This window comes from Ochotona princeps, chromosome 17, assembly GCF_030435755.1.
Source record: "Ochotona princeps isolate mOchPri1 chromosome 17, mOchPri1.hap1, whole genome shotgun sequence".
Lineage (NCBI taxonomy): Eukaryota > Metazoa > Chordata > Mammalia > Lagomorpha > Ochotonidae > Ochotona > Ochotona princeps.
The window spans coordinates 1,776,220-1,802,658 of record NC_080848.1 but is presented as its reverse complement, the minus strand read 5'-3'; the positions used below and the strand labels follow the sequence as shown (position 1 = coordinate 1,802,658).

The window sequence follows — 26,439 nt, the reverse complement described above, 5'->3', positions numbered from 1 at the left end:
ATGTAATGGTAACCGGAGAACCTGCCTTGCTCCCCAGAGCCCAGCTTCAGAGGGACCCAAGTTACCTGCCACCTCACAGGACAGATGACAGCGTGTTGTGGAAGGCAGAGAAGGTCCCCTGCCAGGCCGGGCTTGAGGTGACATCCAGGCCTTAGATACGCTAGGCAGAGTTCTGGGTGGAGGGGGTCTGGGAGGCCGTCAGGGCCTCTGGAGAGAGCCTGAAGGGCCGTGGGGGGTGGAGCAAGCTGATGCAGGGCACTGTCCCGGCCAGCTGGGAGGATCGGATGCAGCAGGTACATGGGAGGACGGGGGCCCAGTCCCTCCAGGCTGTGGGTTCAGTTCCCCATTTCTGGCCCCCTGACCGAGTCCAGCCCAGAACAGACCGGGTGCCATGAGCTGTGCGTGGCCATCCATGGTGACCAAGGTGGACCAGAGTGACGCATGACCAGGGCACTTCCATCTCAGGGGCCCTAACACTTGCTCGGCACGTTGCCCCCATGCCACTCGGAACCCCGTCAGCTTGCTGTGTTGGGCAATCAGCAGACATGCGCCTGGCCGCCTGGGCTGTGGTGTCCTGCAGGTTGGGGGACACGTTCAGTCTGTGGCTGGGTCACTTCCTCCCCAGCACTTACAGGACACCCTGCAGGTGGGCGGCGGGCACGGGGTGACCCTGGCCAGGCCAGCATTAGTCATCTTCCCAGACTCCCTGGAAAGCAGCTGCTCCCCTGCAGAGGACGAGAGGCTTTTGTCTAAGGGCCCTCGGCCGCGCTGGGCAGCAGTCCCGATCAAGTCTTCATTGTAAAGACGAGTGTGTTTACCTGAAAGGCAGAGTGAAGCTCCTGTCCAGGGGGCTGACTGAGGCCAAGCTGGGCATCTGGCTGCAGCCAGGCCTCCCGTGGGTGGTGGGGTCAGCTGCCGCCGCTTTCCCAGGTGCCTCAGCAGGGGGCTGATGGGAAGTGAGATCAGCTGGGACTTGAATTGGTGCTTCTAGGGGGTGCTGGTGTCACCCAACCTCTGGCGGCAGAGGTTTTACGCACTACACCCTCAGGCCAAGCACAGCTCCCAAGAGCCACACAGGAAAATCGGAACTCAGAAGGCAGGCGGGGGCAGGTGCGCTCCTGGATGAGGGGGCTCAGGGTGCCCCTGCCAGGTGGCCAGCTGCCAAACTGGGTTGGAGGGGCGCGGCTGAGGCTGGACACCCGAGATTTGGTGCAACCACTTCACTTAAAAACCAGGCCGTCTGAGGGCTGGCGCAGCGGCTTAGCAAGCTAACCTGTCTCCCAGCACTGATATCCCATGTGGGCCCCAGTTCCAGTCCCAGCGGCTCCACTTCCCATCCAGCTCCCTGCCTGTGGTCTGGGAAAGCAGTCGAGGACAGCCCAAAGCCTTGGGTCCCTGCACCTTCATGGGAGACCCAGAAGAAGCTCCTGGCTCCAGATCAACTCAGCTCTGGATGTGGCGGCCACCCGGGGAGTGAGCCAGAGGATGGAAGATCTTTGTCTCTCTTTCTGTCTGTAAATCTACCTTTTAAAATAAATAAATAGATACATGAATCTTACAAAAACAAAGGGTTGGGCAGTCTCCGGCTAACAGCTCCCCTGAGTCTTCCCTTCCTCCCACATTAATTCTATAACTTGTAAATGATGGACCCGCTTCACGTGCTTCATGGAGTCGCTGTGGTTTTGTGCCAAGTCTGAAGGGACAGCCAACCGCACCCTGCCTCCCGGGGACATAGCTGAGCATGCTTACCTGGTTATCAGTGGAAGGAACGGGGGACATTTCCATCCAGGGGCGTGTGTGCAGGTGGTGGGGGGTGGGGCAGGCAAAGCCTGGCCCCCACGGTCAGCAGACCCACACCTGGGGGGCTGTCTGTATCTTAATTTGATTTATTTGAGAGATGGGGTGGGGAAAGGGTCCCCCGTTCACTGGGTCACTCCACTGGTCCCGTGAGGGCCAGGGAGTAAGCCCTGAGCTGGAGGCCCAGTGCCCCATTTAGGGGCAACAGTCTGATAACCTGAATGCTCCCACTGCCTCCTGGGGTCTGCATTTCAGGCCGCAGCTCCCGGGTCTGGAACTCAGGAGGCCTGGTGAGGGACACATGAGTGTCCCTGCCACCAGGCCAGTCAGCCATGTCACCTCGGGGCTTTTCGACGCAGAGAACTGCCCGGGCCTTGCGTGGGTTTGTGATTGGACAGGAATAAGCAGGGGTGCAGCATGAGGGGTGCTGTAGGTCCCGCTGAAGGGGTGGGGGCCAATTGGGGGAGGATATGGCAGCAGCCACAGAGATGACAGGTCGGTGGCGGGTGATGGGTGGGTGACGGGCAGCTCATCACATGCTCTGCATGCTAACACACACACACCCGCACTTCCTCTGGCAGCGGTGGGGCGGGCTCGGTGGGCAGCTGTTCCTAGCAGCCTGCTGGCCACCGGGAAGGCCCCTGGCCCTGGCCTGGGGGGCCATGGCGGGCGGCAGCTGGTGGGTGGGGGCCAGCCGAGAGTCTGCAGTGGGAGGAGGGGAGGTTCTTGCCATGGAGCGTGGCCGGGTGGAGGAGCACAGTCCAGGAGGGCCACACAGGGTAGGCTGGCCACACTCACTGCGGGGCCTGGGTGAGGCTTCCCCCAGGAACGGCCTGGCAGACAGGTGCTCACTGACTCCCCGGGTGGCAGGCTGAGGGTTAGAGCGGGCACACAGTGCCTTGACTGCTGAAGTCCAAGCACCGTCTGCTACTGGGCTCACTGGGACCCTCACACACACTCCTACCTTGGGTGGGAGCCATCAGCTTGTGTGTGGGGGTGCCCGCTCTGTAGGAACGCCCGCAGATCCTCGCTGAGTACCCCCTGGTGAACAGACTGTGCAAAGGGCCCTCGGTGCTGCCAGTCCGCTGGGTCTTAGCAGGGTGCAGTCCTGAGAGGGGTGGTGGACAGGTGTCTGTGGGGTCAGTGGCGGACAGCTGTCCTTCCCGGGAGGCTGGGTGGACACAGCCGTGCCATGCTCTGCTTCAACATGTGTGAGTATGCATGACATGAATGTGCCCGTGTTTGTGTGGGGTGAGCATCCACACGCATGTGTGTGTCCGTGCTGTGGCCTGTGCCTGTGTTCAGGGTGTACCCAGTGGCCGGCCTGCTTCCCTGCAGAGCCCTGTCTAACTGGCACCTGCCTGATGGTTCTTCCCCAGGGCTCGGCAGGAAGATGGGCCCCCGAGGTTGGGGCCTCACGCTGAGCTGCGGCGTGCTGCTGGTCTTGGCCCTCGGCCCGGTCCTGGGCCGCGGGACGCCTGGCCAGCAGGAGCAGCAGGAGCAGCAGGAGCAGCAGGAGCAGCAGGAGCAGCAGGAGCAGTGGGGGACCAAGGAGCCGCCACAGCTGGACAGCGACGACAGGTGAGAGCTGTGGGGGGCGTCTGGGGTCGGGCAGCAGGTGGAGGGAATGAAAGCCATGGCTGGAGGGGCTGGCTCTACCTTCTCACTGACCTGGCGTCTGCCATGTGCCCCAGGAGCCTCCAGGGGCTGAGCTGAGGGGAGCAGGGTAGGGCAGGGCCTCTGCCGCCGTGGGCACGCCTCTCTGCCAGGTGCCAGTCCTGGGCTCCAGGGAGTGCTGGATGCCCAGTGCTGGGGTCTCTCGCCCGCTGTCACTCATTCCACAAGCCTTGTGGGCTGGCCCGTGCCGGCCCTGGACTTCCACTGCCCATCCGTCCATCATGCTGACTGACACCGGAGGCTCTGAGTTGGGGGAGACCTCCTCCCCTTCTTTCCCTTCCTTCCTTCCTTCCCTCACCTACAGACCCGGACACAGCCCCATGGGTCAGGCTGTCCGTGGGGTCTGGGAAGCTGCCAGCATCCCAGCCCCAGACTGCAGGAACGCCAGGGTACAGGTGATGGAGGGTGCAGCAAGCGCTCCCCACCAGGCTGCACGATGCGGGAAGGACCTGGAACACCACGCACAGAGGTGGACGGGGTCTTCCAAGACCTTGGCCAGGATGGGCAGTGCAGGGGGGCTGGTGTGAGAGGGTGCGGGGTGAGGGAAGGGGGGAACCTAATGTGATGTTTCATGGAAGTGGGAGTCATGGGATGGGGGCGTCATGTTCTGGAGCAAACACGGGCAGGGGAAGTGGCCTTCACAGTCAGGGGGTCTCAGCCAGGATGGGGTTTGTCTGGGCAAGAGCAGCGAGTGGTCAGTGAGCTCGGTGCAGCTCCATGCAGAGCCACCAGGTGGCAGCCCAGAGCTGCCGCCACCGCCGCCACCTGCTTAGGGGCTGGCCGTTTCCACCCAGGGTGCTGAAGCCTTGGGGCTTTGCTGGGGGTCACAGGTCTGTCCAGGAACCCCGCGCTGCACCCCGTCTGGGCTGTCCCATCTGCTTTGCCTGCCTTGGGTCACTGCTGTTGGTGTTGTGGTTCCCACAACGGCTGTGCCTTCGGTGGGTGACAGGTGACAAGTGAGCAGGCCAAGTCCTTAGGGCTAACTGGCCGCAGTCCCCGGCCCCAGGGCTGGACTCAGCCACTTCGCTCCGCTAGGGATGAAGAAGAGCATGGCCGACACAGCCCCGGCCGGGGCCCGGACGCCGCCCCTTCCAGCTGCTTCCGCTGCTGTGACCCACCCGCCATGTACCAGGCCATCCCGGCACCCCAGATCAACATCACAATCCTGAAAGGTCAGGCCCTGTCCCCGGGGCTGGAGGGGGCTGGGATCGGGGCGACTGGGCGAGGGGTGGAGGCCTGGGCGAGGGCGCGAGAGACTGACTCATTCGGAGGGGCAGGATCTGGGATAGACCGGCAGGGTCCAGAGCGAGTCTAGAACGGCTCCTCTCACCCCTGGGCCCTGGGACTTCTCCCTGCCCCCTGCTCAGCCACGTTCGGGATGCCACCTGTACCCTGCGGTCCTGACACCACAGAGGGCCAGCCTGCTCCCCATGGGCTCAACCCAGGCCGCAGCAGACCCCACATGTGCTGGGCCTGAGCCCAGGGCACTGGCAGAAGGCGGAGGGTGGGCCAGGTGAGAGTGGAGGCGTCTAGCTTCCGCATGGAGGCAAAAGCCATTCCGAGGTTGTGTCTCCGTGCCGGATGGGGAGGGGTAGGAGGGGCGTGTGGTGGTGGGGGGAAGCAGGGCAACCCCTCCCTCACTCCCACCGGCTTTCCTGTCCTGTGCAGGGGAGAAGGGTGACCGCGGAGACAGGGGCCTCCAGGGGAAGTACGGGAAGACGGGCTCTGTGGGCGCCAGGGGCCACATTGGGCCGAAGGGGCAGAAAGGCTCCGTGGGCGCCCCCGGGGACCGCTGCAAGAGCCACTATGCCGCCTTCTCCGTGGGCCGCAAGAAGCCGCTGCACAGCAATGACTACTATCAAACAGTGATCTTCGACACAGAGTTCGTGAACCTGTATGGCCACTTCAACATGTTTACGGGCAAGTTCTACTGCTATGTGCCTGGCGTCTACTTCTTCAGCCTGAACGTGCACACCTGGAACCAGAAGGAGACGTACCTGCACATCATGAAGAACGACGTGGAGGCCGTGATCCTGTACGCGCAGGTCAGTGACCGCAGCATCATGCAGAGCCAGAGCCTCATGCTGGAGCTGCGGGAGCAGGACGAGGTGTGGGTGCGCCTCTTCAAGGGCGAGCGCGAGAACGCCATCTTCAGCGACGAGTTCGACACCTACATCACCTTCAGCGGCTACCTGGTCAAACCGGCTGCGGAGCCCTAGCCGGCACCGCCCTGACTCCCTTCCCCTCCTCCCTGCTGGCTCCCTCGCCTCGCCTCGCCTCTGCTTCTCCAGCTGTGGCCTTCGATGGGGAGAGGGGGCCGCAGCGGCCTCAGTCTAGGGGGTCCCGGGTCCAGTGCATCCCTGGGTACAATACCTATTGCTCCTAGCCAGTGCCAACAATCTCTAAAAGCAGCGAGCAAACCTTGGCTGGGAGCACGGGGTGCCACGGGACGTGGTGCCGCCTGTGGCTGCCAGGGCCTGTGCTCCATGGAGGTGTGGGCTGGAGAGGGGGTGCAGCGGTCTCCAGCCAGGGCCTAGGTCTGCATCTTGCCCATGTCCCTATGGCTGTGTCCCAGGCTCAGCTGGTCTTTCTGAGCCTGGACAAGCCAGGGAACAGGTGCTGCTCCCTGGTTGGGATGGGGTGACAGCCATGCCCCGTCGTGGGCTATGAGGCTGGCAGAACCGCCCCTGGGCTCCTGACCTCAGGGAACCCACTCATCAGGAGCGAGGCTCCAGGTGGCCAGCACTGCGCCTTTGGCGTCTGTTTCTCCTCTCGTGGCCGGGGCTGGGGTTCACTGCCACACCCCAGTCCCTGGCTCGCTGGGGCTGGTGGTCCTTCTGTCATGGGGGCAGGACCAATGGCCTAGAGGGGCCCAGGAGGGGCTTTCTCCAGGCCCCAGGGCAGGGGACAGCTGGAAGGAATCCAGGGTCCTGACTTACCCCTTGCCCCGAGACCCCTGAAACTCCATGTGGAGACCCAGGTGCAGGTCACCCTGGGAGGCCACATGGGTCGGTAAGCCCCCAGTGTGGGCGTGCCTCCCATGGCCTTGGCCCAGGCCTCCTTCCCGGGGGGTCTGGTCACCCCTCTGAAGGCCTCTGCTTGTCCCACCCAACGCCACTGCTGCCTCTGCGCTCAGCACTCGCTCGGAAGCCATTAAACCTGGGATCGTGTTTCTCTGCACTCGGCTCAGTTTGCTTAAGCCCGCCTTCGTCCCCCACCCCACTGTCCCTACCATGCCCACTTCCTGCCTATTCCACACCTGGCAGGAGTCGGGGGAGTACTTGGCACCGGGACTTTGGGTTCCTGCAGGCTGAGCCTGGGGCCAGGGTGTCCCTGGCTGGGAGTGCCAGAGCCAGTGGGCTGGGCGGCTGGAGCAGTTCATAGGCCCAGCTGGATGTGGGGTCCAGGGGAATGGCTGGTGTGAGGTTGAGCTGAGGACTGTGTGTGCACAGTGGGCAGGAGGCAGGGCCTGAGTACCACAGGGATGGAGCCCCCTCCCCCAGGATTCAGGTCTGGGCTCTGTCCCGTGCTGTGCCCTGGGGTGTGTGGCCATGCCACCCCTACTGTGCCACGCAGATCCAGAGGATCCCCTGCCGGGATCCCTGACTTGGTTCCCACTTGGGTCCCATGTACACGGCTGGGGTTGGGGCTCAGGCTGCCCTGTGCCCAGGCTGCTCTGCGGGGCACACGACCTGCCCCGGTGCTTCCCCAAAGGTGCCCGCCCTGAGTGCCACCCACCGCCCTGTCTCCCTCCAGGGACCTGGCATCACGGGAAAGGGCACCTACTGCCCAGCGCCCTGCCCCTTTCCTGGATGCCCCTCGCTCTGGGCGCTCTCCGCCCCCACACAGCGATGGGCCTCTCGCCTGCTCTGCAGAAGCAGCTGCTCCCAGAGAACTCCGCATGCTGGGCCAAGTCCTGCTTCTCCTCACGCTTGTCCCAGGGGCTCATCCTCCAGCCTTCCACCCCCACCTCCAGCCTGAGGGGCTGGGAACCAGCTCAGGAAGGCCCTGGAAAGCTCAGCTAAAACAAGTATCAGGGTTTTGGCTGATACTTGTAAAAGGGTTTAGCGACGGCTGATGACTCAGCCGGACAGAGGAGTGGCTCAGGACCCTCAGGAGCTGCCAGGGCTCAGGACCCTCAGGAGGTGCCAGGGCTCAGGACCCTCAGGAGGTGCCAGGGCTCAGGACCCTCAGGAGGTGCCAGGGCTCAGGACCCTCAGGAGCTGCCAGGGCTCAGGACCCTCAGGAGGTGCCAGGGCTCAGGACCCTCAGGAGCTGCCAGGGCTCAGGACCCTCAGGAGGTGCCAGGGCTCAGGACCCTCAGGAGGTGCCAGGGCTCAGGACCCTCAGGAGGTGCCAGGGCTCAGGTTGGAGAGCATGTCCCACCCTGGCTCTCCAGGATGGTTTTCTGTAGAGTTTGTCGTGGGAGCACGGTGCGAGATATATATCACTGGGCCTGGGCCACCATGGCAAACAGGGTGACGGGAGACATTCCTGGGCGGGCACCATGGTCCAGCAGGCTGAGCCTCCATCTGTGGCACCTGCATCCCATAGGGGTACCTGTTCAAAACCAGGCTGCTCCACTTCCGTCCAGCTCGCTGCTCATGGTCTGGGGAAGCAGCTCAAGCCCTTGGGAGACCCGGAAGAAGCTCCAGGCTTTGGACTGGCCCAGCCCTGGCTGGTGCTGCCCCTTGGGGAGTTAAACCAACAGATGGAAGACGTGTGTGTGCCTCTTTCTATAACTCGGACTTTCAAATAAATAAATATATCTTTTTTTTTAAAGAGTCAAGACCTTGCCATTTTTAGCCGGAAGCCCTGGTGCTAACTTCCCTGAGCTCGCATGAGGCCATGGTTTTCTCGATGTGACCCCCAAAGCACACAAACCACAAAGACGAAAATACATACATCGCACGTCATCAGAATTTTTAAACTTCCGCGTTTCAAAGGACACTGGTGAGGACGTTGGAGGACGCCTCCCAGAGGAGGCACTGCGAGGACCTCATGGCCCCAGTGGGCGAAAGGGCTGCGGCCGCTCAGCACTGAAGGGGGTGCCTCCCCTCCAGGTAGCCAGGATCTCGGGGGGAGGTTCCCAGCCCCCTGAGGCCCTGGGGACACGGGAAACTACAGCGAGATATGGCTGGACAACCAACAGACACAGTGATGTGCATCCGTGAAGGGGCCTTGGGCGCACTGCCAGGATTCGAACCCGCGGCCTCTTGGGAAGACGCTGGTGACATCTCAGATGGAAAGCCGCAGCTGCCACGGACCCGCCTTCCCAGATCAGGTACATGCTGTCCACGCGTCCTCGTCATTGTTAAAGATGTGTTTATTTAAAAGATATGGAGAGAGAGAGAGACGCTTTCATACCCTGGTTCATCCCCCAAGTGCCCCCCAGGAGTCGGGGCTCAGCTGGGGCCAGCACCCAAGGACTCCTCCTGACTCTCCCACGTGAGTGGCGAATGCTTGAGCCACTCCATGCTTAGTCGACAGGAAACGGAGAAGCTGGGGTTTCAGTCCCTGTGGGGTGCAGGTGTCCCAGGCAGTCCACTGAGCTGTCACGGCCGTGGTATTAACAAGTTCGTCCTTCCTGTGCAGAGTTGCCAAGTGTCAAGAGAGGGGTGAACCCCAGGAGCAGTGCCCTAAGGGGAGGAGGCCCCAGCCTGAGGGCAGCCAGAGGGCATGTGCCCAGAGGCTGGCAACAAACCTGAGGAGAGGCAGGAGGGATCGTTCCTGGCCATTCGCTTCCTGTCGCCGGTGCGCCCTGTTCGGTGACCCCCATGGCCCTCATGGATTCCAAGGAGCGGTTACCAACACGGAGACCAGACCAGGAGCTGGGAGGGATCAGGGGACGTTCTTCCAAGAACATTGTTGAGCAAGCGTCCTGGATGGGACGGTAGGGTGAGGTCACCCCAACAGCAGAGGCGGACCCCGCTGCCGCTGCCGGGAGGCATTCCAGGAGGAGTGAGTAAGCAGGGCTGTCTTGCTGAAGTCCCCCAGGGAGGGCGCAGGGAAGGGGCCTCAAGTGCCCCCTGCTCTGCTGGCCTGTGTGTCCAGACCTTCCCAGTGCAGACTGCGGTGGGTGGAGGCCATTTCTCAGTGCACGTGCCTGGCTGGGCACCACGACAGGACGAGGTGCCCCAGAGCCCTTGCCAGTGGGAATTAATCCTCACAGAGACAGCTGTGAAGACCCCCAAAGCGTTGTTCTTGCACACGGCATCAGCCTGGAGCATGGCAATACCCTGGGGAGGGGAGACGCCCACACGCGTGCTCACGGCAGCGGTGGGCAGAGAGCACAGCGTAGGCCACCACATGTCCATATGGATGGAGGAGTGACCCACAGGCCATCCACACCACGGAGCGCTGCCAACATGGCTCCTGTGCCAAGCACCATGCTTGGGCAGGTGCACATGCTGTGGGTTGAGGCCTGGCACTGCCACAGAGACACGGGCAGGTCAGGGCGGTTGTGAGGGGAGACAGGATGAGGGGTAACTGTTCATGGGCTTCTTAAAAAACAAACAAACACAAAAAGATTTAATTGAAAGGCAGTGACAAAGAAAAGAGAGAGAGAGAGGAGGTCTTCCATTTGCTGCTTCACTCCCAAAAGGGTGGCAGCGGCTGGGGCCGGTCAGGCCCTAGCCAGGAGCCAGGAACTCCATCGGGAGGCCCGTGTGGATGCAGGGGCTCAGGGTTCAGGTCATTCTCCACTGCTTTCCCAGGCACATCAGCAGGGCGCTGGATAGGAAGCAGAGCAGCTGGGACTCGAAGCAGGGTTCCGATGTAAGGTGCCGGCCTCCTGGAGGTGGCTTAAGCTGCTAACCACAGAGCTGGCCAGGTGGTCTGGTCCAGGGTGGTAGCAACTGCATGAACCTGCGGTTCACGACAAACGGCTGACCGTGCAGGCTGAGTGAGTGCCCGCTGACCGTGCAGGCTGAGTGAGTGCCCGCTGACCGTGCAGGCTGAGTGAGAGCCGGCTGACCGTGCAGGCTGAGTGAGTGCCCGCTGACCGTGCAGGCTGAGTGAGAGCCGGCTGACCGTGCAGGCTGAGTGAGAGCCGGCTGACCGTGCAGGCTGAGTGAGAGCCGGCTGACCGTGCAGGCTGAGTGAGTGCCCGCTGACCGTGCAGGCTGAGTGAGAGCCGGCTGACCGTGCAGGCTGAGTGAGAGCCGGCTGACCGTGCAGGCTGAGTGAGAGCCGGCTGACCGTGCAGGCTGAGTGAGAACGAGGCATTGTGGGTGGCTCAGAGCACTGCACTCATGAAAAGATGTGAGGATTGATTTTTGTTTCTAATAATTACAACTATATAGAGATACATACATTTTAAAAAAGATTTATTTAATTTCACTTGAAAGGCAGGGCTACAAAAGGTAGAGGGTTCTTCCACGTGCTGGTTCACTCCTCAAATGGCCGCAAGGGCCAGAGTTGGGCCAGTCCGTAGCGGGGAGCCAAGAGCTTCCTCCGGGTCTCCCCCATGGGTGCAGGCGCCTAAGGACTGGGATGGCCCTGACAGTTTTCCAGGCCACAAGCAGGGAGCTGGATCATAAGTGGAATAGCCGGGTCTTGAACCAGTGCCCATATGGAATGCTGGCGCTGCAGGCGGGGGCTGAGCTACTACACCAGCAGATCGGCCCCAGTGTGAGTTTTCAAGGGCTATCAGCAGGCCGTGCCCTCCAAAGTGACCTGGGCACAGCCTCCACCGGGACCTCAGCGCAGCTGCTCGGGGCCAGCACTGCAGTGGGCAGAGCTGCTGCCTGTGCTACCCACGTGGGCGTCGGCTGCTCCACTTCCGATCCACCTCCCTGCTGATGTGCCTGGCAAAGCAGCAGAGGATGGCCCAAAGGTTTGGGTCCCTGCACACTTGGGAGACCCAGAAGAAGTTCTAGGCTCCTGACTTCACCTGGCTCAGCTCCAGCCATCACAGCCAGGGACGAGGGAACCAGCAGACGGAAGATCTCTGTCATTCCTTGCTAACTCTGCCTTTCAAATACAATAAGGAAAAATAATTCAAAAGCAGATGTTACTTGGAGACCAGTGTCATTTGACCTGTGGTCCGCAAATGCACAGCTTGTTTCCCGCATAAAGTAAGGCCGACGCCTTTGAAAGAATTACGAGTTCATGTTTTGGGAGGGTAACTGCATAGCATGGGATTAAAAAAAAATTATTTTATTTTATTTTTTAAAAGGTTTGTTTTATTTTTATTGGAAAGTCAGATATACGGAGAGGAGGAGAGACAGAGAGGAAGATCTTCCATTTGATGATTCACTCCCCAAGTGAGTGCAAACGCTGGAGCTGAGCCAATCCGAAGCCAGGAGCCCGGACTCTCTTCCAGGTCTCCCACACGGGTGCAGGGTCCCAAGGCTTGGGGCCGTCCTCGACTGCTTTCCCAGGCCACAAGCAGAGAGCTGGATGGGAAGCAGGGCTGCTGGGATACAAACCGGCACCCATATGGGATCCCGGGGCGTGCAAGGTGAGGACTTTAGCTGCTTGGCTGCCGCGCCAGACCCAGGATTTTTTTTTTTTTTAATGTGCAAAGCCCAGAGGTGTGGGGCCTGAGCATGCCACTGCCATTACCCTCAGAGAAGCTCAAGTCGGGGTGCAATGGCTTCAGGGCTTTCAGTAAATCCCCGCGTTGACCGCAGGACAGTCACGTAATACCCAGCCAGCAGCGAGTATGAGAGCACTTTTAACGTGTCCCATAAAATACTGGAGTGGACACAGAGGGGACCAGGACGCAGGACGTAAGGGCAGGCCTTCAGTTGGCAGGGAGGAGGATGACCCTCCCGGTCAGGAATGATCCCAAACACGAGGGAGTGGGCCTCTGCACAAAGGCAGGTGAACAGGACAGGCAAGGCATGCGGCCCTCTAGCTGCCCACGCAGCCCGAGGGCAAGAGCAGACAGAGTGTCAGGCGGCAACCAGGCCGGGCACCTGTGAGATGCAGGTGAGACCCAGCATGCAGTACCAACCACGGGATGGAACGAGGAGCAGGCACTCGGCTAAGATGCCAGCTGCGACACCACAGTCCCATATCAGAGCGCCTGGTTCAAGTCCAGGGCCAACCCCTCTACAACTTCCCACCACTGAACCCCAGGAGGCGGCAGCTGATGGCTCAGGTGACTGGGTTCTGCTGCCCCGTGGGAGCCCTGGCTGGCACTGCCAGCTCCCACTCAGGACCAGGCCTGGTCACATCTGCCGTGAACACTTGCTGAGCGACCCAGTGGCTGGGAGCACTCCATTGGCTTCTGTCTCAGATCTGTAATGTTGATGCACTAGAAGTCAACATAGCCAGCACTGCGGGGAGACTGACCCCTGCAAACTACTCAGACTTGGGTGGCTCACTATTCAGAGTGGAAGGGACAACCAGACCACAGACAACTGAGGCATTCAAGGGCTGAACCTGCACCAAGCAGGTGCAGCAGGTGGCACCATCACATACCCTCCCCATGTGCACCTGGGGCACTGCCTAGGGTGGACAGAAAAAGAGACAGGTCAGGGGCACCATAGCATGGCAGGCTAAGCCTCCATCTGCACTGGCATCCCATACAAGTACCATTTCAAGTCCCGGCTGCTCCACTTCTAATCCAGCTCCCTGCACACACACCTGGGAAAGCAGCAGAGGACGGCCCAGGCACTTGGGGCCCTACACCCGCATGGGAGACTCCGAAGAGGCTCCTGGCTCCTGACCAGCCCAGCTGCTGAGTGAACCAGTGGATGGAAGATCTTTGTTGTAACTCTGCCTTTCAAAACAAAGTAAATAAATCTTGAAGAGAGAGAGGAAGAGGGGCTGAATCAGAGAACCTCCTCTGAGCACTGCAGGGTGAAGCGGTGAGCGGACAGTTCCCAGGCCTCTGCGCATGAAACAGTTCCAAAAAGACAGAGACACAGGGACATAACCGCACGTTGTACCTACACTGGTGTGCCGCACGAGGGGTCCAGAAGGCTTGTGGACAACCCATATGATGCAGGAATCATGCATGGCTTTCCGTGTGTTTTGCACCAAAATTCTCTTCTCTTGTAATTCTACGGCCCAGGAGCCTCATATGTGCTATGCTGAAGAGCAACAAAGATCTCCCATCAGTCACGTAACTTCACCACTTGAGGAAATGCAGCAATGACCTCAACCCAGAGCCCCAAGCAGGAAGAGAACGCAGCATCGGGCGGAGATCCACAGAACAGAGAAGAGGCACGCGGCAGAGGAAAGTCCTTCCCAAAGGTCACCAGAAACTGCCCAGAAGGGAAGACTCACGTGACAAAAGCCAGAACAGGAAGCGGCGATGCGGCCGCTGGTGCACCGGCCAGGACGGCTCAGCCAGGGAAGCGGGCAGGGCTGCTGCCACCAGTGCAAATGCCCAGGGCACGAACCCGGAAACACCCAGCCCAGCGAGACGAAACTAACAGGGAACCGCCATCCCGGTTCCGGTGGACGTGTGAGGCCATGGGGCCACAATCACACCAAAATGGAGTGGAGCGGAGCGCACCGGGGGCTGGTGGGGTTGCAGAGGGCTTGGAGCCCTGCAAGCAGCCAGCTGGGGTCACATGGCAGACTGCACAGGGCGCTCTGAATGCCACCTGTCATACCCTTGCTGCCTCAGCATCACTACCCTAGCACAGTGGATGCTTCCCTGACTCACAGCCCGCCGACCTGAGACCCATCACGCCCCCACAGCTACTAGAGGCCTGCCTCACCCACCCAACAGGGCCGGCCCAACACCCTGCCCAACACCCGGCCCAACACCCGACCCAACAGGGCTGGGGGAACATGTTCTCCCACATGCGCATTTTCTCAGCTGTGGGAGAGTGCCCAGGTTCATAGCACGGGTCGGTCTAGGCACTGTCTCACCGGTGTCCCTGCTGCTGGCCGAGCTGTCCCGGCTGTCCCTGGACCCCTGCTGGCCCTCGTGGCCACCGCTTCCCCCCTGGGCATGTTGCGCTGCCCTCTCTCTTTTTGGTGTCCACCTGAGCCACGTGCCTACAGGCACCTGTCAGCCTGTCCCAGGGTCTGGCTCTCTCTGTCCCGAGAGTACAAGAGTACCTACTGGTATAAATGGGTTCCTCAGGGAGCAGGGCCTGTGGCTAGGGGCCCAGCAGGGAACAGGAACTGCACACGGAATTAGTGATAGAGGTGGGCTGTGCTGCACAGCAGGAAAAGCTTCCCTCTGCGATGCCAGCATCCCACATGGTGCTGGTTCAAATCCAGAGTGTTCCATTTCTGATCCAGCGCCCTGCTGACCTGTCTGGGGAAGCAGTTCAAGTGTTTGGGCCCAATACCCACATGGGAGACCCGCATGAGCGCCTGGCTCCTGGCCTGGCCCAACCTTGGTCACTGTGGCCATTTGAAGAGCAAACCAGTGCACGGATGGGAGGCCTCTGTCTCTCCCTCGGGGGCCGGGACTCCCCTCCCTCGCCCTCATTGAACACCCCAAAGCGAGCACCAGACACCTTCCACTTCTGAAACCGGAGAAAACACAACAAGCCCAAAGAAAACAGCAAGAAAGGAAAAAAATCCAGAGCCAGGGAAACAGAAAGCAAACAAGACCCAAAACCAAATAAAGAGATGGTTGTTCCGAAAAATGAATAACAAGACAGTGCTGGAGGAAAAGGGAAAAAGACAAGTAAACAACCCCAGGAGGGTGGGCTGGGGGGCGAGGGGCTGCGGGCGGAGGAGTGAGGGGCTGCGGGCTGGGGGGGCGAAGGGCTGCGGGCAGAGGGGTGAGGGGGCTGCGGGCTGGTGGGGCAAGGGGCTGCGGGCGGAGGCTGGGGAACGAGGGGCTGCAGGCGGAGGAGTGAGGGGCTGCGGGCTGGGGGGGCAAGGGGCTGCGGGCAGAGGGGTGAGGGGCTGCGGGCTGGGGGGGTGAGGGGCTGTGGGCTTGGGGGCGAGGGGCTGCGGGCAGAGGGGCGAGGGGCTGCGGGTTGGAGGGGCTGCGGGCTGCAGGGTTGGGGGGCGAGGGGCTGCAGGCGGAGGAGTGAGGGGCTGCGGGCAGAGGGGCGAGGGGCTGTGGGCTGGGGGGGCAAGGGGCTGCGGGCAGAGGGGCTGCAGGCGGAGGGGCGAGGTACTTCCTAACACCCAGAGGCTGCATAAACATGTGTGGGGACAGCACACTAGCTCTCCTTGGGAAACTGGGATAAAACAGACCCTCAGTTAGCAAAGCTGGCCCAGCAAGAAAGAAAAACCATGAAGCAGTCATGAACCCGCAGGGAAGATTAGTGTTGGTGATGTGCCACCCAAGGCATCTGAGGCCACGGCTGTGCCAGCCAGGTCTGGGGCCGGCTGGCCACGAGCACAGGCCCTTGGTGCCCACAGCCTCACTGTGCCGCAGAGGGTCCTCACTGGGCAGCCTCACGACCCCACCTCGCCTGCACAGCAAGTCCAGCACGCTCGTTTGCTCTGTGCTCTCCACCAGGTGCGTGGTCAGCACTGACCACCGTGGCCACTCAAAGCCACAGTGGAACTAGAGCCTGCCCACCAACTGAGGGAAAGACAGTCGTAACGATGTCTTTGTATCTGTATTGGAGGACTTGGGGGTGACCCAGACTGATCCTGTGCTGGTGGAAGAGGCGGCAGGATCTGTCCCCTGCTCCCCTGCTCCCCCGGGGCATTTCCTATTGGAAATCTAACAGAGGGTATGTGTCCGAGAGGGGGCACCCTGGGTGAACACCGCCCCTGTATACCTGCTGCTCCCAGGCTGGGCTCGTCCACCTCCGGTCCAACGTCTGTTAACAAGCCTAGGAGGCAGCAGATGAAGGACCAAGTCCCTGCCCAGTGTGGGAGACCCTGGCTGCAGCCCCCGGCCCAGCACGGCCTAACTCCATGCCCACTGTGGGAGACCCTGGCTGCGGCCCCCGGCCCAGCACGGCCTAACTCCATGCCCACTGTGGGAGACCCTGGCTGTGGCCCCCGGCCCAGCACGGCCTAACTCCATGCCCACTGTGGGAGACCCTGGCTGCGGCCCCCGGCCCAGCACGGCCTAACTCCATGCCCACTGTGAGAGACCCTGGCTGCGGCCCCCAGTCTGGCACAGCCTGGGCCTTTGCAGGCCTTTGGGGGAGTGAGCCCTAAGACAGCCCACCAAATGGAAGACTTCTCTGCCTCTGTCACTGCCTTTCAGATAAATTAATCCATAGATTTTTTTTAAAAAAAGATTTTATTATTATTGGAAAGCCGGATATACAGAGAGGAGGAGAGACAGAGAGGAAGATCTTCCATCCGATGTTTCACTCCCCAAGTGAGCCGCAACGGGCCAGTGCGCGCCGATCCGAAGCAGGGAACCAGGAACCTCTTCTGGGTCTCCCACACGGGTGCAGTGTCCCAATGCATTGGGCCGTCCTCGACTGCTTTCCCAGGCCACAAGCAGGGAGCTGGATGGGAAGTGGAGCTGCCGGGATTAGAACCGGCGCCCATATGGGATCCCGGGGCGTGCAAGGTGAGGACTTTAGCTGCTAGGCCACGCCGCCGGGCCCCAATCCATAGATGTTTTTAAAAGAAGTCGACCAGTCAGGATGCAAACCGGTGCCCATATGAGATGACAGCTCCAAAGGCAGAGGCTTAACACACTCTGACACCATGCCAGCCCATCAATAAATCTTGCAGGCTTCAGGGTCACTGAGGCCTTATCGTTAAAGAGACAAAGACACACGGAGTGGCAGCTGCAGGGAACCCATCACAGTCGTAGAAACGAAAGTGGCTTGGTTTCGGAGATGCTGGGTGAACCGAGCCGTGCAGAGCTATGACACCATTTCTTAAAACACAGACGCTGTGCCATGGTTCCAGGTCTTCCCACCCGTGCTGGGCAGGGAGTAGGTGACAAGCCCTTACCTGTCCTGGTTTCTGTCACCCCAGGGAGAGTGGAAGGAGGGCACAGGCCCAGCTGCTCTGGGCATTGGCAGGTGTGCCAGCCCAGGCAGGCTATAGGAGGCCATGTCTGAGGTATGAAGCATGGGGCAGGCAGGCAGGGCAGGTGCCAGGCCGCCCAGCTGTCCCCAAGCAACCTGACTTCCTGGGCCAGTGGGCACTGCCCCAGGATGGTGAGAGCCCGCCAGGAGAGGTCCTTGGGGGTGGCCCCGCGTGGAGGCTGTGTGCAGCTGGGCGCCTGAAAACAAGGATTACTCCTCAACCACTGGCCTCCTGCCTTTTATCCAGGCCCAAGGGCAAGCTGGGGGCAGACCCGGGCATCCCCAGGCTCTCCCCAGGACCGGGGCGGAGGCCTTTAGCTTTGGGCTCCCCGAAAGCCTGCTGCATGGGTCGCCAGGGCCCTCCGAGTGTCCCTTGGAGCTGTGCTTCCTGTGGGCTTGGTGAGACACACCAGCTCAATACCTTCTCGGAGTGAGCCGTGCCACGCTGCCCTGCTCTCCTGCTGCCCAGGCCTGAGTGAAGCCCCACAGCGAGTGAGTGCTGGCCCTCCCTCTGGGCACGCTCCCCCCCGCCCGCCCCTGCACTCAGCCGCTGGGTCCCAGCCCCACCCTTCGCGTTTATGGCGGCGTGGGGCCTCATAAAGCTCAAAGTCTGCACCCCTAATAAAGCAGGCCCCAGCGGCCCGTGGGAACGCGGCTGCACGGGGTGGGTGGGAGGTGTTCCAGAGGCCCACCCGCCCAGCACCTCCCTGACACCTGGCGCTGCCCTGCTGCCTGTGCCCAAGACGCTGGGGGTTGGGTGGGGCGGGTAAGCTACAGCTGGGCACAGCCTGGCCTTCTCATTCTGTGCCCACTGCACCTGCTCAGCCCCACGGGCTTCTAAGCCGTAGAAAGCGGCCTTGTCCAGCCGAGCAACAGTGACCTCAGCTTGCAGAGGGTCCCTCCTGACACGTGCCTGTGCATCGTGGGATAGGACACCGTTCACACGGAACCTGGCGGGAGCCCAGCCAAACCGCCGCCTTGTTTCTCCCGGTTACTCAGTGAGCTCGAGGAGGCTGCTGATCTCTGGAGAACGGGGGGCCACGGTGGGGACGCCCTCCTGGGCTCTGAACTCGGCCTGCCCCAGCACAGACCACGCCCGCGGAGGAGGCCCCGCCCCATCTGGGGAGCACGCCTCTTCTCGGCCCCGCCCACAGAGACCACACCCCTCGCTCGCCTAGGCACCGCTCCATGCCCAGGCCCCGCCCCTCAGGAGACCCGCCCCGCAGAGACCAATCCCCTCAGAGACCAAGCCCCTCAGAGACCACGCCCCTCGCTCGCCTAGGCACCGCTCCATGCCCAGGCCCCGCCCCTCAGGAGACCCGCCCCGCAGAGACCAAGCCCCTCAGAGACCACGCCCCTCGCTCGCCTAGGCCCCCTCCATGCCCAGGCCCCGCCCTCCCTTCAGGAGGCTCCGCCCCATCCTCTCAGGAGGCCCCGCCCCCAGCTCTCCCCGGGTACAAATACCCGCCCGCGGCCGGCCCCACACGCACCTGGCGTCCAGCGCGAGTGGCGGCCGGCCTCGAGCTGCGCATTGGCCGAGCGCGTCGGCGGCGGGGCGGGCCGGGCCGGGCCTGCGTTGGCTCTGGGCTCCCGTGACGTCCGGCGGGGCGCGCGGGCGCCATGGAGGCCGCCCAGGCCGAGACGCGGGCGGCCGCGCGGCGGCGCTCGGGCAGGAGGTGGGCAGGAGGTGGGCCGGCCGGCGGAGGTGGGTCCCCGGCACCTCGGGCCGGTCCCGAGCGGGGTCGGGCTGCTGGGCTTCGGGGAGGTCGGCCTCCCTGCGCGGCCCTGCGCTGGGCTTTGCGGTTTGCTTGGGTTCCTGGGCGTCCCTCAGCAGGGTGAGGAGTGGGCTGTTCCTGCTCTCCTCCGACCCCCGGTGCCCTGGGTCCCCAGAAGTCGGCCGGCGGCGTTTTGGGTGCTGGAGGGGTTGCTGAGGGCCCGCTCTCGTCATTGGTCTGCTCTCACGCCCCACGTGGAGGGCAGGTGTGTCCGCCGTGTCCTCTATCCAGCTAAATGGCCAACTTCCTCTGCGTGCAGAGCCCTGGCGGAAGGAGGGGAGGAAGTGGCAGTCTTCCGGGAGGTGGTCTCCTTCACCCCGCAGCCCTTGCCAGGTGAGACTGCTGGCCGCCCCGGGCCTGGCCCTCGGTCCTGGCCCAGGAGGTCCTGCGTGGGGGCCGGCCCTCGGTCCTGGCCCAGGAGGCCCTGCGTGGGGGCCCGGCCCTCGGTCCTGGCCCAGGAGGCCCTGCGTGGGGGCCCGGCCCTCGGTCCTGGCCCAGGAGGCCCTGCGTGGGGGCCGGCCCTCGGTCCTGGCCCAGGAGGTCCTCACCATGCTCGCTGTTCCCTTCCACACCCCAGCCAGGTACTATGACCCTGACACCACGGCGCCGGTCAGCTTTTACCTGTCTTCCCTGGAGGAGCTTCTGTCCTGGGCACCCCGCGAGGAGGATGGCTTCAACGTGGCGCTGGAGCCCTTGGCGTGTCGCCAGCCCCCACTGAGCAGCCCCAGGCCCCGGACTCTGCTGTGTCATGACATGATGGGCGGATACCTGGAGGACAGGTGAAGGCCTGGCTGGGGCTTGGGAGGGATGGTCGGCCAGGTGGGAGCTCCACCCCAGCCCCCTGTGGGGTCACCCTCCCCAGCTAGGCCCACTGGGCACGCTCCACGCACAACCGGGCTTGGCTGCAGTCACGGCTGGCCGTGGAGGCAGACAGAGGCAGGCGATGACCTGTCCCCTTGCAGGGACACGGTGACCTGTCCCCAAAGTGGAAACCAGTGACCCGGGGCTTTCCCTACCTGGCTCACATGTTTGCTTCACCTGGGCCCCGGGGTGAGAACACCCAAGGGTGAGGCTAGCTCTCCCTCTTTCCGCCTGGCCCAGTGGGTTTCCCGCCAGGTGGAGTGGTGGTCTGAGAGGCGCCTGCCTGCCCTCTCCGCCAACCTCTGCCTCTTTGCCAGGTTCATCCAGGGCTCGGCGGCCCGGCAGCCCTACTCCTTCTACCACTGGCAGTACATCGACATCTTCGTCTACTTCAGCCACCACACCGTCACCATCCCCCCCGTGGGCTGGACCAACGCGGCCCACCGGCATGGCGTCTGCGTGCTGGGTGAGCCGGGCCCGCCCGTGCACCTGCCAGGCACCCCGGGCTTCTGCCTGCCTCCTGCTGATGCGGCTTCCTGCCTGGGTGGCCCTTAGCAGGCGGGTGAGCCGCTGCTGTCTGCCCTACGGTGACCAGTGTGGAAGCAGCTGAGTTTCTGGCTGCAGGGCGGGAGACCCTGGCCCGGGGGCTGGAGGTTCCTGCTCATTTCTGGGCTTCTGATTCAGCAAGTGTCTGGGGAGGGGGCCCAGCGTCGGGACCCCGAGAGCTGCTTGCGAGGTACCAGATGCTGCTGGCCGGGGGCCTGGCTCCAAAGTCCCTGAGCCGCTGGCTCTCCCGTCCACGCAGGGACCTTCATTACGGAGTGGACCGAGGGCAGGAAGCTGTGTGAAGCCTTCCTGGCTGGGGACAGGCGCTCCTACGAGGCAGTGGCCAACCAGCTCGTGAAAATGGCAGAGTTTTTTCACTTTGACGGCTGGCTGATCAACATTGAGAACACATTGAGTGTGAGAGCCGCCCCTCCAGCCCCAGCCCTGGCCAGCCTGCTCCCAGCCGCCCCTGCAGCACTCCCAGCCCTGGCCGGCCTGCTCCCAGCCGCCCCTCCAGCACCCCCAGCCCTGGCCAGCCTGCTCATAGCTGCCCCTCCAGCACCCCCAGCCCTGGCCGGCCTGCTCATAGCCGCCCCTCCAGCACCCCCAGCCCTGGCCGGCCTGCTCATAGCCGCCCCTCCAGCACCCCTAGCCCTGGCCGGCCTGCTCCCAGCCGCCCCTCCAGCACCCCCAGCCCTGGCCGGCCTGCTCATAGCTGCCCCTCCAGCACCCCCAGCCCTGGCCGGCCTGCTCCCAGCCGCCCCTGCAGCACCCCCAGCCCTGGCCGTCCTGCTCATAGCTGCCCCTCCAGCACCCCCAGCCCTGGCCGGCCTGCTCATAGCTGCCCCTCCAGCACCCCCAGCCCTGGCCGGCCTGCTCCCAGCCGCCCCTCCAGCACCCCCAGCCCTGGCCGGCCTGCTCCCAGCCGCCCCTGCAGCACCCCCAGCCCTGGCCATCCTGCTCATAGCCTCCCCGCCAGCCTAGCGGCCCTGACTGTGTCCAGGCAGCTGCCTAGCCTGGCCCTCACCAGCCCTCTTCCCGCTCACCACTCTGGACTGGACATGTGTCTCTCTGCCCTCCCCTCCATCTTCCCATGCCAGTGGGAAGGTCCTTGACCACGAGACCGTCTGCTCCCTGATGGCTGGAGAGCTGAGCGTCTCTGGGGGGCTCTGTTGGCTCTTGTTCCCACGCCCTGGATCCTTGTGGTGCCACAGGCAGCCGGGCTCACTCAGGCCCCCTCCTGCCCTAGGCGGCTGCGGTGAGGAATACACCGTCCTTCCTGCGCTACCTGACCGAACAGCTGCACCAGCATGTGCCGGGTGGTCAGGTTCTCTGGTACGACAGTGTGGTACAGAGCGGGCAGCTCAAGTGGCAGGACGAACTGAATGAGCAAAACAGGTACGTCGGGACCCCGTCTGTCTCCCCAAGCCTCACGCATGACTGGTACCGGCTAGACGCAGTCGGTGCCTGATGCCCCGTGCTGAGCTACCCTGGGTGGCGCTGAGCGCCCAGCAGGCCCGACCCCAGGTCTGCTGCCTCCCAGGGTCTTCTTTGATTCCTGTGATGGCTTCTTCACCAACTACAACTGGCGGGAGGAGCACCTGCAGCGCATGGCGGGGCTGGCGGGCGGGCGCCTGGCTGACATCTATGTGGGCGTGGACGTGTTTGCACGGGGAAGTGTGGTTGGTGGACGATTTGACACGGACAAGGTGGGCAGCACCCCAGCCCACCCCGGGTCCTGGGTCCCCACAGGCTTGCGTTCCCAGCTGCACTTCATGGGGTGGGAGCGGAGGGTGGTCCTCAAGTGGAGAGCTGCAGCCCTGAGGGAGGTGGGGCCGTGCCAGGGGCTTCCTCACCCACAGCGGTGGTATCCCGCTGGCTCTGGGCAGGGTGGGGGTTGGGCACCACTGTGTACCTGGTGTGGAGCAGGAGGGGCCTGCCTGTTAGCCCTGCCCATTCCCGGCTCCCAGGAAGTGCCTGGACCTTGAGTCAGCTCTCTGCATGCACACATCCCCTGACTAAGGTTCTGGGAGGTGTGTGCGAGGCAGACACGGCCACAGTGGGCCCCCCGCCTGCAGGGCCTGCTCTCATCCGCCTGGCTTCTGCAGCCTCTCACAAGTCCTCTCCCGGTCAGCCGGTGGAACTCCAGGCAGCAGCAAGGTCTGCACTTCTGCCTGCTGTGCAGCTGGCCCTGAGCCCTGGCCCTGGCACCCCCGGCTGGCCCTGAGCCCTGGCCCTGGCGTGCCTCGGCCCTAGTGTTCCTCCGGCTGGCCCTAAGCCCCGGCCCTGGTTTCCCTCTGCTGGCCGTGTGGTCTCTGACCCGGGGGGCCGGCCATGCTGTGCCCTGTGTCTCCTGCAGTCATTGGAGCTGATCCGAAAGCATCACTTCTCTGTGGCTCTCTTTGCGCCCGGCTGGGTTTACGAGTGTCTGGAGAAGCAAGATTTCTTCCAGAACCAGGACAAGTGAGTTCTGCGAGGGGAGAGGGGAGGATGCAGGACCTCCGTGGGAAGAAATCAGCCGCTTTGGGGACCCCCAGGAGCTACAAGTGCTCAGGCCCTCCTGTAGCCTGTAGCCGGGAGCTGCCGTCAGGGGTCCGTGGGGGCGGGCAGCCTCAGGTGACCCCGGGGGTCTGAGGATACTCTCTGCAGGTTCTGGCGTCTGCTGGAGCACTACCTGCCTACACACAGCATCTGTTCCCTGCCCTTCAGCACGTCCTTCTGCCTGGGCATGGGCACGCGCAGGGTCTGCTATGGCCAGGTATGTGGGCGTGTGGGAGCGGCTGGCCTGGGCAGAATAGGCTCCGTGCCCGCCAGGCCCCACTGAGCCTTCTTCCCCTGGTCCAGGAGCAGGTAGAGGGGCCCTGGTACCACCCGAGTGCCCAGGAGACGCAGCCCCTGTTTGGCGAGCACACACTGGACAGGGCCGGCGGCGGCTGGGTGAAGACGCTTTGTTGCCTGGCGGACCCCTGGCATGGTGGCAGTTCCCTGCTTCTCCGTGGCGAGATCCCACCCGAGGCAGACCGCGTGACTGTGAGGTGGGTGAGTGCTCAGGGCGTGGTGCAGGAGGCTCTGCCCACAGAGGCAGGGCCCAGAGCCTCTGAGCGGGCACAGATGTCCCACAGGGCTCCTGTCACCCTGCAAGGCTGAGGCTCTGCCCTGGGCACAAGCTCTGGGCCCAGCAGCCATTATGTGTTTGTACAAGTGGATCTGTGGGAGCGGAGAGCCTGGGGCCAGCGCAAGGACTTGTGTCGCTAGCTCCCGTGCCTGGTGGGCAAAGGCTACCCCCTGCCTCTCAAAGACCCCTGGGTATGTCCCCACAGGCTCTTCTCGCTGCACGTGCCTATACCGCCCAAGGTCTTCCTGTCCCTGGTGTATAAGCTTGAGGGATCCACGGGTGTCACTGTGGCCTTGGAACTCACCATGGGGGACAGCAGCTGTCATGTCGGTGGCATCTCCGTGCTGACCGGAGAGGGTATGTGGGGGCCTCGGCAGGTGCAGGGAAGGGTCCGGAGTGGTCCTGGTGATGTGGGAGGGGCTGCTGTGGCCGCTGTTGGGGGGGACCCTGCCTGGCTGGAGTTTGCACACAACAGGTTCTCTGTCCGCCGCGCCTGCCTGTGCGGCCTGCTGCTGGCCACACCCCGAGAGGGGCAGGCGATCAGGTCCCAGGCCCATGGCTGTTGCCCCAGGAGGACCAGGGCATTCCCTTACTTCCTCCTTTTAAGCCTCATCTTTCTTCTCACCACAGAAACGGGCTCAAGATACAGCCCTCAGCCCCTGTCGTCGCCCCCAACCAAGCTGGCCAGGCGCACGGGCGGCTGTGGCCGGCAGCTCAGCCGGGGCTGGACCCAGCGGTGAGTCCCTCTGCCCCTGTGGGGTCCCAGTGGGGGCAGACACACACCTGTGAGTGAGGGTTCTTCAAGAAACCAGGGTGCTTGGCTGCCCGGGGACCCCGAGGCAAGCCAAGGACTACGGCGGGGGGCGTCAGAGGTCACACAGGTACCTGCCTTGGGCCAGGTCCTCCCTCGGGGATCCCTGACTGCTCCCTGCCCTCCCCCAGCTGCTACAAGCTGAGCCTGCACGGGTGCCTCCTGCGTGACCTGCTGGTGAGCTTCACCCGGCCACTGGGCAGCCAGGGCCCAGAGAGCTTCTCCTGTCGCCTTGGGGAGATCCGGGTGAGCCGCGATGGGGTGCAGGGGAGAGGCCAGAGCTGGGCTGGGGGCCCCGGGGCCTGGGCTGAGTCTTGTCTCCTGCCAGGTGCTGGACGCCGAGAGCCTGCTGGCGCCCCTGCCCAGGGTGCGGGCCGTCACCATCTCGCGGGTGCGCTGGCAGCCGGCTGCCTCCGCACAGAGGGGCGCTGCTGGCGGGCTGTTGCTCAGCTGCACCCTGCACTGGTCCCGCGTCCTGTGCCAGGTCCGCTGCTTCCGAGTCCACTGCTCCCTGGGCCCTGAGAAGTTCCTGGGCCTGGCCTTTGCCAACCAGTACCGGGTGGTGGACTTGGCCGTGGAGGCTGCTGGCCGTGGCCAGGAAGGCCGCATAGAGTTCCTGGTGGAGCCTGTGCCCAGGGAAGGCTTCGTGGTGCCTCGGGCCGAGTGGGGCCGCGCGGTCCTGCTTTTCTCGCTCCCCGAGTGAGCCCGAGGTAAGGCCCGTGCCGGCTCGTGCACCAGGCTTCTTCCCGGCCGCCTGCCCTGTGAGGCAGCGGGCCCTGCACGCGGGCCATCCTGTGTGTAGGCTGCAGGACACCACAGGCACTGGCAGGTGGGGGGCAGGGGTGTGTTGTGCCGTTTCTGACGCTTGTGGGCACCTCAGTGGGTAGACAGCCACAAAGGGTCTTTGCTGATGAACCGCGAAGTGCTGGTGTGGACAGGACAGCATTTACATTGCCACGAGGGGTGCTCAAGTTCCTCCCTCTTCCCTGCCTGCCCTCCCCCATCTAGCTCACATCCCAAAGGCCCATGCTAGCCAGGACTGGGCTGGGGCGGGAGCTGGATGCTCAGTACGGGGCTCTTGCTGGCAGCCAGTCCCCAAGGTGTCACTGCTGCCTGCCAGGGCACATGTGGAGCAGTTGGAGCGGGCGCTGCAGGGACCCCGGCACCCACCTGCTGGGCTACGTGCCCACGCCTTTCTGTGGTCTACTAGGGCCGAGGGCGTCAGCTGTCCTCGCAGCGTGGCATTGAGACGACAGCTGTGGCCCACCCCGGTACTGGCTATTGTCATGTGCCAGTAACTCTGAAACTCTTTCTGGAATGTTCTCGGCCCTGGCTCTGTGTATTTTCCACATAATGGCCACTGCGTGAAGCTTGGAGGGCTTTTCCCATCTTGTGCCTTCGCTGGGGAACCTCAGCCAGGACCCCCCGGTGGGCCCCTGGAGGAGGTGTTGCTACAGGTGTGAGGGGCTGTGGTCCGCCCACTGCCAGCTACTCCTCTGCTCCTCTTCCTGAGCTCCAGGCTGGGGCCAGCGCTCCTGAAGGCAGCTCCTGTGGCCACAGCACTGTGGCACTTCCTGTTGGTGGCAGCTCCCCCTGTGGCCTAGGGGTCACTGCCCAGGCTATCCCCCCAGTGTCTGTCCTGGTCGTCTGACCGTGTCAGAGGCTGTGTATCCCTGGTTCGTGGGGTCTCACCCACCCGTTTCCTGTGCTGGGTGCCCCGCCCACGAAGTGGCAGCACAGGTGGCCCTGTAGTGGGTGGGCTTGGTCTTTAGATCCTGTAGGGTCCTCTGCAACACCCTCACCCTTGCCTTGGGGGCTCTGGTGTGGCGGGCAGGAAGGCCGGGGTCTCCCCCAGGCCCAGGACACCGGGCAGGGCAGCCCATGTGGAGGGCTGCCCACCTGAGCTCCTGGCACTCTGCCGCTGCCTGCCCAGAGCCCCTTCCCCAGAAACATGGTTCTCTCCCGTTTTGA

General features: G+C 63.2%; 3 protein-coding genes across 3 annotated transcripts in view; 2 read left to right on the top strand and 1 right to left on the bottom strand.

Moving 5' to 3' along the window:
• The window catches only part of LGALS3BP (galectin 3 binding protein), an 87,858-nt gene extending 78,314 nt beyond the window's left edge, over nt 1–9,544 (bottom strand). Inside the window, exon 1 of the mRNA XM_058675285.1 lies at nt 9,538–9,544. The gene's annotated coding sequence lies outside the window, so the exon portion shown is untranslated. The remainder of the gene's footprint in view (nt 1–9,537) is intronic.
• C1QTNF1 (C1q and TNF related 1) lies at nt 3,292–5,748 on the top strand. The gene is made up of 3 exons (XM_004592860.2): nt 3,292–3,378; nt 4,510–4,646; nt 5,143–5,748. The coding sequence occupies exons 2-3, from the start codon at nt 4,598–4,600 to the stop codon at nt 5,691–5,693; spliced, it is 600 nt and encodes a 199-aa protein (XP_004592917.2). The 5' UTR covers nt 3,292–3,378; nt 4,510–4,597; the 3' UTR covers nt 5,694–5,748.
• Nucleotides 9,545–18,853: 9,309 nt separating the features above from the next.
• ENGASE (endo-beta-N-acetylglucosaminidase) lies at nt 18,854–25,192 on the top strand. Its single transcript, XM_058675283.1, has 14 exons — nt 18,854–19,036; nt 19,395–19,468; nt 19,713–19,914; nt 20,314–20,462; nt 20,802–20,959; nt 21,792–21,940; nt 22,086–22,251; nt 22,902–23,005; nt 23,192–23,300; nt 23,387–23,577; nt 23,863–24,014; nt 24,288–24,393; nt 24,600–24,714; nt 24,797–25,192. Exons 1-14 carry the CDS (start codon nt 18,981–18,983, stop codon nt 25,169–25,171), a joined length of 2,106 nt encoding a protein of 701 aa, XP_058531266.1. The 5' UTR covers nt 18,854–18,980; the 3' UTR covers nt 25,172–25,192.
• Nucleotides 25,193–26,439: the final 1,247 nt, after the last annotated feature.